Below are 12,605 nucleotides of genomic sequence, written 5' to 3' on the forward strand. Positions count from 1 at the left end.
CTGGTCTAGAACTCCTGGGCTCAAGCAATCCTCCTGTTGGCCTCCAAAAGTGCTGGGATTATAGGCATAAGTCTCACTGTGCATGGCCTGGTTGGGTTTAAACTAGTGCTTAGCCAGAGCTGATGTATACTGGCTTGTTTCAGTTTGTGAGATCTTATTATACACATCTTCTTGCATCTTTGCTTTCAGTCCATATTAGTAGATTCAGATTGGCCATGGTATGAATTTTTTTTTTTTTGAGTTGGAGTCTCACTCTGTCGCCTAGACTGGAGTGCAGTGGCCGTTCCCGGCCACCGCAGCCTCGACCTACTGGGCTCCGACAATCCTTCCACCTCAGCCTTCCAAGTAACTGGAACTACAGGGGCACGCTACCACGCCTGGCTAATTTTTTCATTTACTGTAGAGATGAAGTGTTGCCAAGTTGCCCAGGTGGGTCTCGAACCCGCGGGCTCAGGCAATCCACTCACCTCAGCCTCCCAAATCGCGGGATTGCAGACTGAGCCACCGAGCCCGGCTCAGCCATTATTTCTTAAAATATTTTTCCTGCCTTCTCTCTCCCTTCATTTTTTTAAAAATGGGACTCCAATAATGCATTTTCTAAACTTTTTGAATTTTTCACAGTTCACTGATATTTTGTTTCCAGTTTTTTTCATTCTCTGTATATTTCATTTTGAGTATAGATTGTCATGACTCCAAGTTACTAATTTGTGCTAAAGTGCCTTAATTTTTGTTAATTCCACTCAGTATACTTTTCAGACGTATTTTTCATCTTTGAAAGTTTCAAATGGGTCTTTAAAAATATCATCTATATATTTTTTGTCACAGTCATGTTTTCTTATAACTTCTTAAACAAATGAAGAGTATTATAATAACTGTCTTAAATTTTTTGTTTACTGGCTGAGCTTGGTGGCTCAGCCTGTAATCCCAGCGCTTTGGGAGGCCAAGTTGAGTGGATTGCCTTAGCCTGCGGGTTCGAGACCCGCCCAGGCAACTTGGCGAGACCTCATCTCTACAATAAATCAAAAAAACTAACTGGGTGTGGTAGCGCATGCCTATAATTCCGGCTACTTGGAAGGCTGAGGTGGAAGGGTTGCTGGAGCCCAGTGGGTCAAGGCTGTGGTGGCTGGGAGCATGTCACTGCACTCCAGTCTGGGCGATAGAGTGAGACTCCAACTCAAAAAAAAAAAAAAAATTTTTTTTTGTTTACTGATTCTATCAGCTGTATCATTTCTAGGTATATTTCTGTTGATTGATTTACTTACTACAGTTTGTACTTTTCCGTTTTATTGCATGCCTTGTAAATTTTTTTTTTTTAGTCTGAGTCTCACTCTGTTACCCAGGCTGGAGTACAGTGGTGTGATCACAGCTCACTGCAGCCTCGAACTCCTGGGTTCGGGAGATCCTTTCATCTCAGCCTCCCAAGTAGGTGGAACTATGGCATGTGCCATCATTCCCAGCTAATTTTTAAATTTTTTTTGTAGAGATCGGATCTTGCTGTGTTTCCCAGGCTCTTCTCTAACTCCTGGCCTCAGGCAATCCTCCCTGCTATTACAGATGTGAGCCACTGCACCCAGCCTATGCCTTGACATTTTTGACTGTATATTAGACATTGTTGGCAGTTAGATTTTTTTATATTCCTTTAAATATTGTCGGGCTCGGTGGCTCAGCCTGTAATCCCACGCTTTGGTAGGCTGAAGTGAGTGGATTGCTTGATCCTGCGGGTTCAAGACCCACCCAGGCAACTTGGTGAGGCCTCATCTCTACAATAAGTCAAAAAAAAAATTAGCCGGGCGTGGTAGCACACGCGTGTAGTTCCAGCTACTTGGAAGGCTGAAGTGGAAGGATCGTCGGAGCCCAGCAGGTTGAGGCTGTGTTGGCTGGGAGCGGCCACTGCACTCCAGTCTGGGCGATGGAGTGAGACTCCAACTCAAAAAAAAATAAATAAATAAATTTAGGGATTTGTTCTAGGGAAGTTTTGTTTAGAAATGATCCTTTTGAGATTTGCTTTTAAGCTCTGTTAGGTAGAATCAGACAGCCTTTATTCTAAGGTTAAACTGGTTCTGATACTCAAGCAGTAACTTTAGGAATTTTTAAGTGTCCCATTAGGAGAACTTTTCACTATGATTAGAGGGAGTAAGAGCTGTTCCTGGCCCTGTGTGAGCTTTGAGGATTGTCCTGCCTACTCCTTTCCAGTGATTATTTTCCTTATCTTTGTAGTTAATTCATATTCATTTGTTCATCAGACTCACTGAAGACTCAAGGGGAACCCTCTGCAGACCTTTAGTGCTTTCTCTCTTTCTCTGTCACTCTCTTTGTGTACCTTTCTTCTCTCCAGTGCTCTTCTCTGTGAAATGTAGATGCCTTGGTCTCTGAACTTGGTTTCTTTAACTCAGTGAAACTGCTGAACTCTATGGTATTCTTCCTTACTCTTCCTGAGTAGTAATCTATGGAAAGTCATAATATTCACCTGATGAAATTTCTTTCTCTCAGAGCTGTCTTGCACTTTATGTTGTTCATAGTCTGAAACAGTTTTGTATATTTTGTCATGGTTTTTAATTGTTTAAGATAGAAGGGTAAATCTTGTTTCTGTTAGTCTATACAGCTAGAAGAAATTGTATCTAATTGTTTTAATTAACATTCCTTTTTTACTTAGATGTAAACATTTTATGTATTTTTAATATATAATGTAATATATATCTCTTTTTTTCTGTATGACAGGCTAAAATTTTTTTGTTGTTGTTTTCAATAAAAGTTTATTTAGAAAGTAAATTACAGAGAGAGAGCGATTGAGTCACCTCCCTAAGATAGAAGAGAGGGCCAAAGCTAAGGAGACATGGCAGTCTTAGCTCAAAGAACCACTTGGAGATACCAGAGTTTAACAAAGCAGTGGTGGCTTCTGTTTGAAGTCGAATGCCTTCTAAACCTTCCCTTTGGTGATTGGGTGGTGGTCGGTTCCATGTCATCACCAAGCAGCAAACGAGTGTAGGTACTGACAACACGTGATCAATGGCAGGCAGACGGGTGGTGACTGCCATGGTGATGCAGTCTGTGTCGTGAAGGTTACAAAGGGCTGATTAGGTTAACCTGTTTACAAAACAAGCTGGGAAGAGGGTGGGGTTGAGCTTTTTACCTTCAACAGGGAACCTGAAGGATTTTTAGTGATTATGAGCTGAAAGTTTGGGCCATCCTATTCTTATTTCTAATGGGATTTTCTTTTGACTTGCCAAGGGGGGGTGGGGTAGGCAGCAGTTTGGCCTGCAGTAAAATGTAATTTTAAAAATCTCTGAATTCTTCCTAAAACCTACCTATGGGAAATTTATCTATGTCCCACCTGTGCTGGCTATCCTGCCTCAACTTGTACCCGTAACCATATTTCCCTATTAACATCTTATGTTAGTATGGTATATGTATCACAATTAATAGAGCCATGTTGACATATTTTAAACTAATTTAGAGAGGAAAATTATTTTTTTCTGTACCCTTTATAGTTCTTAACTAGAGCTATTACAAAAGACATTAACAAGAGAAAAACTTTAAAAGTTCATTAACATTTATATTCATGTATAATCCCATAGTATAAATGGGTGAGAACCCAGGGAAACAAGTAAATCTCCAGAGAAAATATCAAAGAAAAAACTTTAAACTTCCAGTTTAAATACTATTGTTTTCAAACAAAGAAAAATGAGTGTGTGAGGAAGGGCCCCCGTTAAGACAAGAGGGTTAGGAAAAGCACCTTAAACAAGGGTGAACTTTTGCTTTGCAGATTGAAGTCAATGCCTACTTTATCCATTAAGATCCTCTAGTAATTTAGTCATCCTTCTTTTCCTGGTACAGAGAAGGAAATACCTTTACAAATGAATGTTTATTGTATAGTCACAAATTTAATTTTTTTCTTGTGACAAGATAAAAAAATTCTCCTGATAGCCATCCAGACATATAATAATAATTATTATTTTTTTGAGTTGGAGTCTTACTCTGTCACCTAGGCTGGAGTGCAGTGGCACACTACTCACTGCCATTGCATCCTCTACCTGCTGGGCTCAGGCAATCCTTCCACCTCAGCCTTTAGGTGTGTGAACTACAGGTGTGTGCCACCACACTCAGCTAATTTTTGATTTATTGTAGAGATGAGTTTTCAACATGTTACCCAGGCTGGTCTCAAACCCCTGGACTCAGGTAATCCTCTCACCTCTACCTTTCCAAGTGCTGGGTTTACAGGTATGAGCCACTACACACCCGGCTTCAAGCATATAATTATAGATACCTGTTTTACAGATATATGTGTTCAGAGATTCCACAAGACTCATTTATCAACTGAGTTATCTTTACTTTTTAAATTGTCAGGTTGTTAGTCATATGTAACTAAAACTATTTATTTTCTTCTTTAAGTCTATTTCTCAATCAAGGAGAATGAGCAGTATTCCCTTTAGAACCTCTCTATGGACTAAAAATATCTTAATTTATTCTTCACAATTTATGCTAGCATTGGGTATATGTACTAAGGTGTATGAAAAAGAGATCCAGCCCTCAGGCAGCTTATAATCTAATACAGGGATTCTCCCACTGGTTGTCAGGAACTGGGCTGCACAGCAGGAAGTGAGAGGCTGTGAGCAGAGGCATTAGATTTTCATAGGAGTGAGAATCCTATTGTGAAATGCACATGCTAAGGATCTAGGTCGTGTGTTCCGTATGAGATTCTAATGCCTGACGATCCGTACCCTGCCCCCTGTCCGTGGAAAAATTGTTTTCCATGAAACTGGTCCCTGATGCTGTAAAGTTGGGGACTACTGATCTGATCCAATAGGTAAACTGACAAGAAACAGCTTTTTCTTTCTGGGCTATTTGCAGTGGAACTGTAATCTTCTATTCTAGAACTAAGGAAACAGGGCTGCACTCTCCGAGCACCACTTTATACTTATTCTGATAGCGCATTTTCTCAAACCTCCGTTTATGCTCCTGCCTTAATGTTTTTGTTCTTGCTATTTCATCTGTTTAAACTGTTTCTTTCCTAAGGTGGTCCAGCTGACTTATTCCCCACTCCTTTTTATTCCGGCTTAAATATCACCTTATCTTTGTGACCTCCTGACTATTGTCTACAAAATAGCACTTTTCACCTTCAGTCTTTATCCTATTACTCAGGTTTATTCTTCTTTTATAGCACTATTATTTGCATTTTTATTCATGCTTGTCCCTTTAACCTTCTGTCTCTTTCTCCCCCAAATGTAAATGCCAAATGAGCAGTCTTTATCAAATTTGTCAGTCTTTTATCTCCCATACATTGACTAGTTACTGGCACATAGTGGATACCCAGTAAATATTTCTTGAAAGAATTAATACCTCTTTGATCACTTGGTTGTTCTTTTTTTTTTTCCATGTTCCCCTGCAGAGCATTTCCTAATTGGTAGTATCCTTATTGACCATTTTGGGTTTACTGTGTTCCTAGAATAAACAAATGTCTTAATAACACTATAGTAGTGAAAGAGGTACTTATGCCAGTTGCTTATGAAATTTTGCTTCCCCCATTCTTAGTTTTCAGAGAGGACCCATCCAATTGATAAACATCTTGATGTCCTGATCAATAAGTATGGATTTTCTGCCCACCCAGTTGCTCCTCAGATGTTTGGGTATGCTGGAAAAGAACATATGGAAAAATATGGTATGTTACAGTTAAAACACTTTGACTTATTATTAGTTATATACATGAGGTGAGAAGAGATATTTTTTAGGAACTGTAAAAGATGCCAGGATATATAAGATATAAAATGGTTTTTTAATTAAAATGAAGCAATAATTCTTGTAGAATGTAGTTATAGAGAAAGTATTTATACATACGATATAGCAGGAAACTGAAATAAGAAAAATAATTGCAAATCTTGTCTTCTTTAATCACAGACTGTAAATTGAGGATTTTTTTTTTTTTTTTTGTGAGTCAGAGTCTTACTCTGTCGCTCAGGCTGGAGTGCAGTGACACAATCATAGCTCACCACAGCCTCAAATTCCTGCACTCAGATGATCCTTCTGCTTCCTTAGCCTTTTGAGTAACTGGGATTATAGGCATGTGCTACCATGCCTCTTTTTAAAATTTTTTGGAGAGATGAGATCTTGCTATGTTACCCAGGCTGGTTTTAACTCCTGGGCTCAAGCAGTTCTCCCTTGGCTTCCCAAAGTGCTGGAATTACAGGCATGAACCACTGCACCTGGCCTGAGGATCTTGATGTCAATCAAGAAGAGGCAAAAGACCAGACTACAAAGCAGTAAGACAATGTGTTTATTGGGGTCTTAGGAATTGCACTTCAGGAGACACCGATTTGGCTAGAAGACAAATTGTGTTCCTTAAGAGACAAAAGGTAGTAGGAATTTTTTAAAAGAACGCTGAAGGTGATTATGCATGTTGTTTTGAAAGAATTATCATTGGTGGAGGCAGCTGGCTTAGTACACGAATTAATTGGTTATTTTGCTGTTCTGGAATTATAGTACTGGTGAATTCAGCTGTTTTCCAGAATTTTATGGTCATGGCTGACCCACTTCAAAGGTTCAAGGCAATCCTGCAGCTCATATAGGTAGCCCTTCTTTGAATGCTTCCTGACGCCATTTTAGAGCTCTTAACCAGAATGACACCATTCTGTACATCATATTTCATAATCATTTTTTTTTTTTTGGACAAGGTCTTACTCTTTTGCCCAGGCTGGAGTGCAGTGGCACAATCATAGCTCTCTGTAGCCTCAAACTCCTGGGCTCAAGGGAGCCTCCTTTCTCAGCCTGGCTAATTTTTTACTTTTGGTAGAGACAGGATCTTGCTCTGTTGATTGGGGTGGTCTTGAAGTCCTAGCCTCAAGCAGTTCTCCTACGTCAGTCTCCAAAAGCACTGGAATTGCAGGCCTGACCTACTGCGCCAGCCACCATCAGTTCTAAAAATGATGAGACTTAAACAGCTCTTGGTAATAGAATTATATAGCCAAATTTTATTCTTAGTACTTGAATGTATAGTCATTTGTCATTCTTAGTGTTTTATGAGTTTAAAATTTCATAACTGATTTTTATTTTGTAGGTAAACATCCCAGTTCTTTGATAGTCAGCAATTGACATGGGATAGTGCAGATAGGGTTTTTTTTTTCTATTGTATGACCCTGAACCAGTGCCTTGATGTGATATAAGAATACTATGAGATAAGAATAGTGTCTGGCACACAGTTGGTATCATATAATTAATTTATCTTTAAAAGAAAGACTCCCCTTGACTATTCAAATTAAAGTAGCCCCCTCTTGTTGTTCTCTTTCTTAGTCTCTTATTGCTTTCCTTCATAACACTTAGTGCTATTTATATTCGTATGTTTTTCATAGGTAGTTATTTAATTTTTGTCTTCCTTATCAGTCTATAAACTCCATGAAAGCAGGGACAATGTCTGCTTTGTTTACCTTTGATATATGTAGCCTAGCACAGGACTTAGCATGTTATCTAATCAGAAGGAAGTTTTTTTTCTCCTCTTTCTCTTCTATAGTCTGTAGCATATTTAAATACTCAATAAACATTTGTTGAATGAAGGAATAGATTTCCATATGTATGCTTTCTCATCCAATTTTTATAACAGTCCATTAGAATTCAGAGAAGGTTTTTACTTGCCTAGGATCGTATGGTTAACAGGTAGCAGAGCCTGTGTTCAGGTCTAATTGTCTCCTTCAAAAGCTCATGTCCTTTCCATGTGCGGCCCATTCTCCTAGTAATAGTAGCTGCTCTTTGTTGTATGTCCCACACATATTCGATATTTTACATACCAAATATGACAACTATCTTAAGAGGTAGGTATATGCCTATTTTTCATATGAGAAAACTGAAGCTTGGAGAATTAAAGTGACTTCTCCTTGTAGGTGATAGAAGAGGGTTTCAAACTCACATCTGCCATACTGTAAGACTTCATTTCTTTTCATTGTTTAATTTTATGACCTGCTATCTCACTGAAGTTTTTGATTTTCTAGTTAGTTTTATTATTGATTCTACTTGTTGAGGTTTTCAGGTATGCAACTATATCATCTGCAGAAAGAGATAGTTTTACTACTTCTTTGATAACTATAATACTTTGAGTTGTTTTCTCTTGTCTGATTGCATTAGCTCAAACCATCAATACAGTGTTAAATAGTAGTAGACATAGCAGGTATCCTTGCTCTATTCCTTATCCTAGTGTTTTCTCTTTAAGTAAGAGCTTGACTTAGTACAAAGATATATCTATTATGTGTTGAGAAAGTGTCCATCAATTCCTATTTTTTTGAGTGTTTTTTTTTTCCCTCAGAGATGGGTATTGAATTTTGTAGCTTTTCCAGCATCTACCGAGATAATTGCATTATGTTCCCCACTTAGATCTACTGCTAAAGTATTTATTAACGGATTTTTTTTTTTTTTTTTTTTGAGTTGGAGTCTCACTCTGTCGCCCAGACTGGAGTGCAGTGACTGCTTCCGGCCACCGCAGCCTCGACCTGCTGGGCTCCGGCGATCCTTCCGCCTCAGCCTTCTGAGTAGCTGGTTACAGTTGCGCACTATTACGCCCGGCTAATTTTTTGATTTTATTGTAGAGATGAGGTCTCGCCTGCCCAGGCGGGTCTCAAACCTGCGGGCTCAGGCAATCCACTCACCTCAGCCTCCCAAAGGTGCGGGATTACAGGCTGAGCCACCGAGCCCAGCAGGATTTTTTTTTTGAGTTGAGGTTTTACTTAGTTGCCCAAGCTGGAGTACAGTGGCATGATCATGGCTAATGCAGCCTCAATCTCCTGGGCTCAGGTGCTCTTTCTGGCTCAGCCTCCAGAGTAGCTGGGACAACAGGTGTGTGCCACCATGCCCAGCTAATTTTTTTATTTTTTGTAGAGGCAAGGTCTCACTATGTTGCTCAGGCTGGTCTTGAGTTCCTGGGCTCAAGCAATCCTCTTGCCTCAGCCTCCCAAACTTCTGGGATTACAGGTGTGAGCCACTGTGCCTAGCCTGGATTTTTTGTTTGTTTGTTTGTTTTGAGTTGGAGTCTCACTCAGTCGCCCAGACTGGAGTGCAGTGGCCACTCCCGGCCACTGCAGCCTTGACCTGCTGGGCTCTGGTGATCCTTCCGCCTCAGCCTTCCAAATAGCTGAAACTTCAGGTGTGCGTTACCACGTCCGACTAATTTTTTGATTTATTGTAAAGATGAGGTCTCGCCAAGTTACCCAGGTGGGTCTTGAACCCGCAGGCTCAGGCAATTCACTCACTTCGGCCTCCCAAAGCATGGGATTACAGACTGAGCCACCAAGCCCGGATTTAGCCTGGATTCTTAATATTAAACCAACTTTGCATATCTGGAATAAATGCCATGTGATCATAGTGTATTGATTTTTCATGGAGTTAGATTCTGTTGCTATTATTTTCTTTAATAATTTCAAATCACTATTTATAAGTAATAGTGATTTATAATTTTCCTTTTTTATGTCTTTATTTGAGTGTTAATTTTATATGTGCTTCACAAAAAAAAAATAGGAAATTTTTATTCATTTTTTTTTAACACTCTGGAACAATTTATGGAACATTGTGACTATCTGTTTGAAGGTTTGGTAAGATTCCCTTTGAAACCATATGGGCCTGGTTCTTTTTTAGCTGGGTTGTTGCTTGGTAATCTTCTGTGTTTCCTTTTTTTTTTTTTTTGAGTTGGATTCCTACTCGTTGCCCACGCTGGAATGCAGTGGCATACTCACGGCCACCCTAGTGTCGACCTGCTGGGCTCTGGAGATACTTCCGCCTCAGCCTTCCAAGTAGTTGGAACTACAGGCATGTGCTACCATGCCCGGCTAATTTTTTGATTTTTTTATTGTAGAGATGAGGCCTTACCATGTTGCCCACTGGTCTCGAAACTACAGGTTCAGGCATTCCTTTCGCCTTGGCTTCCCAAAGTGCTGGGATTACAGACCTGAGCTTCCATGCTCGGCTCTGTGTTTCTTTTATGTTTAAACGTTCTGTTTCCAATGGGGTCCATTTTGGTAGTCTAATTCTCCAGGAGATTATCCGTTTCACTTAGATTTTCAAATCAATTTGTATAGAAGTGTGAAACTAAACTTTTATAATTTAAAAATTTATTTATATTTCAATGACATTTCCCTCTTGTTATTTATCATTCTTGTGCATTTATGGTTTCTCCTCCTCCTTTTTTTTTTTTGAGTTGGAGTCTCACTCTGTCGCCCAGACTGGAGTGCAGTGGCCGCTCCCGGCCACCGCAGCCTCGACCTGCTGGGCCTCCGGCGATCCTTCCGCCTCAGCCTTCCAAGTAGCTGGAACTACAGGCACACGCTACCACGCCCGGCTAATTTTTGGTTTATTGTAGAGATGAGGTCTCGCCAAGTTGCCCAGGCGGGTCTCGAACCCTTGGGCTCAGGCAATTCACTTACCTCAGCCTCCCAAAGGCACGCGATTACAGGCTGAACCACCGAGCCCGGCTATCTCCCCCTTCTTTTAAAAAAAATTTTATTAAGTTAGGTAGTAGTTTGTCTATTTTGTTAAATTCTTCAGAAGAACAGGATTTTGGTTAATTTATGTCTACTCTTTGTGTTCTTTGCCCTCATTACTTCTTTTATCTTCCTGATACTTTCTTTTGGCTTACTTTGTTGTTCTTTTTTAAAGTTTTTTGACTTGGAAATTTAGTTTTTTTTCTTTTTAATAACAGCTTTATTGAGATATTATTCATATCCCATGCAATTCACTCTTTTAAACAGTTAAGTAATTTTTAAGCAGATTCATAGAGTTGTGTGACTATCACCAAGATCTGGTTTGAGAACATTTCATTACCTCCAAAGAAAACTTTGTACCGATTAGTAGTCCTCTCTATTACCCCTTCTTCCTCCAGCCACTTGCAACCACTATCTACTTTGTTTTTCTATGAATTTGCCTATTTTGGACACTTCCTTGTATTTGTCCTTTTCCTTTCCTACTTGGCAAGATTTGGCTTTTCATTCAAGGTCTTTGTCCAGTTTTATCTTAGTGATAACCACCTTGCTGGGGTGAATGCCCACATGCACAGTTGTGTCATTTGCCTTTTCCCGCTGCACTCGTTCAACGCAGATGACATATTTCTTCCTATAAACCTGGACTACTTTGCCAATTTGCTAACCTTTATCATGTCCTCCCACAACCTGAACTTTATCATCTTTTTGGATGGGCATGGATCAAACATTGTACTTCTGTCTCAGCTCTTTGGTGAGAGAGGAAGAAATAATCTTCCTGCAAATGTGGGAAGGCACATTGAAATGCCTTTTGCAATTCTTGCTTAGGTCTGAAGTCACAAAGGGACTGAAATTCATTTTGGCCGCTGCCGCTTCGGCGATGGCCACGAAATGAGAAAACGCCTTTTCTCCCAATAATCTGCCTCATGTCAGTGATTTTCAGTGAAACTTCAGAAAGCCAAGACCCTTGGTCCCTACAATAACACTTCAACTAAAATAGTGTACATTTATATTTCAAATTTTAGACGAGAAAACTATCCAACCATTCTAAGCAATTTAAAACTTAAGAAAATATATAAGATTAAAACCACACCAGCAGCCAGGCATAGTGGCTAATGCCTATAATCCCAGCACTTAACTGCTTGAGACCAGCCTAAGCAACATAGCAAGACCTTGCCTCTATAAAAAAAAATTTTAAAATTAGCTAGGTGTGATGGCAAGCACCCATAGTCCCAGCTACTCTGCCAAACTTCAAATTATCTATAAGCTCAAAAGAAAGAAAGAAACAGCTGGGCTCAGTGGCTCAGCCTGTAATCCCACGCTTTGGGAGTCTGAGGTGAGTGGATTGCCTGAGCCAACGGGTTCAAGACCTGCCTGGGCAACTTGGCGAGACCTCATCTCTACAATAAAAAAAAAAAAAAAAAATTTAGCCGGGCGTTGGTAGCGTGCCTGTAGTTCCAGCTACTTGGAATGCTGAGGCTGAAGGATCGCTGGAGCCCAGCAGGTCGAGGCTGCGGTGGCTGGGAGCAGCCACTGCACTCCAGTCTGGGTGACAGAGTGAGACTCCAACTCAAAAAAAAAAAGAAAAGAAAAGAAAGAAAAAAAGACCAAATCCTAGCCAACAGTTACTCGTATTCCTGCCACAAGCCTTTGGGTGAACAAGGGCAGTCTGAGGAAAAGTTGTACAGAAAGAAGAGAGGAGCTAACAGCAGGTGGACAACTGCTTTAAAATTACCACCAAGAAGAAAAAGAGTGCCTGCCTAAATGTGAAAATACTAAGAAAATACTACAGAACAAAGCATGAGGCTGGGCGTGGTGGCTCATGCCTATAATCCCAGCACTTTGGGAGGCTGAGGTAAGAGGATTGCCTGAGCCTGTGGGTTTGAGACCAGCCTGGGCAACTTGGTGAGACCTCATCTCTACAATAAATCAAACATTAGCCGGACGCATTAGTGGTGGCGCATGCCTGTAGTTCCAGCTACTTGGAAGGCTGAGGAGAAAGGATCACCTGAGCCCACTGCACTCCAGCCTGGGCGACAGAGGGAGACTCCGACTCAAAAAAAAAACAAAAACAAAGCATGACTCCATGGAAGAGTATGAAAGGTAAGGAAAATTTTAGGTGGGAACCTTAAAAGCAAAGATTCCTAGAGAAAAAAAAGGCAA

General features: G+C 40.3%; 1 protein-coding gene and 1 pseudogene across 1 annotated transcript in view; one reads left to right on the forward strand and one right to left on the reverse strand.

Annotated features, from left to right (window-relative positions):
* Positions 1–12,605, forward strand: part of LOC103251566 (non-specific lipid-transfer protein) — a 91,726-nt gene that overhangs the window by 46,872 nt on the left and 32,249 nt on the right. Inside the window, exon 6 of the mRNA XM_008050160.2 lies at positions 5,530–5,656. Coding sequence (XP_008048351.2) covers positions 5,530–5,656 — 127 coding nt within the window. The remainder of the gene's footprint in view (positions 1–5,529; positions 5,657–12,605) is intronic.
* On the reverse strand, positions 10,727–11,300 carry LOC110594825 (annotated as a pseudogene).

Source organism: Carlito syrichta, unplaced genomic scaffold (assembly GCF_000164805.1).
Source record: "Carlito syrichta isolate Samal-C Ts95f unplaced genomic scaffold, Tarsius_syrichta-2.0.1 Scaffold143105, whole genome shotgun sequence".
Lineage (NCBI taxonomy): Eukaryota > Metazoa > Chordata > Mammalia > Primates > Tarsiidae > Carlito > Carlito syrichta.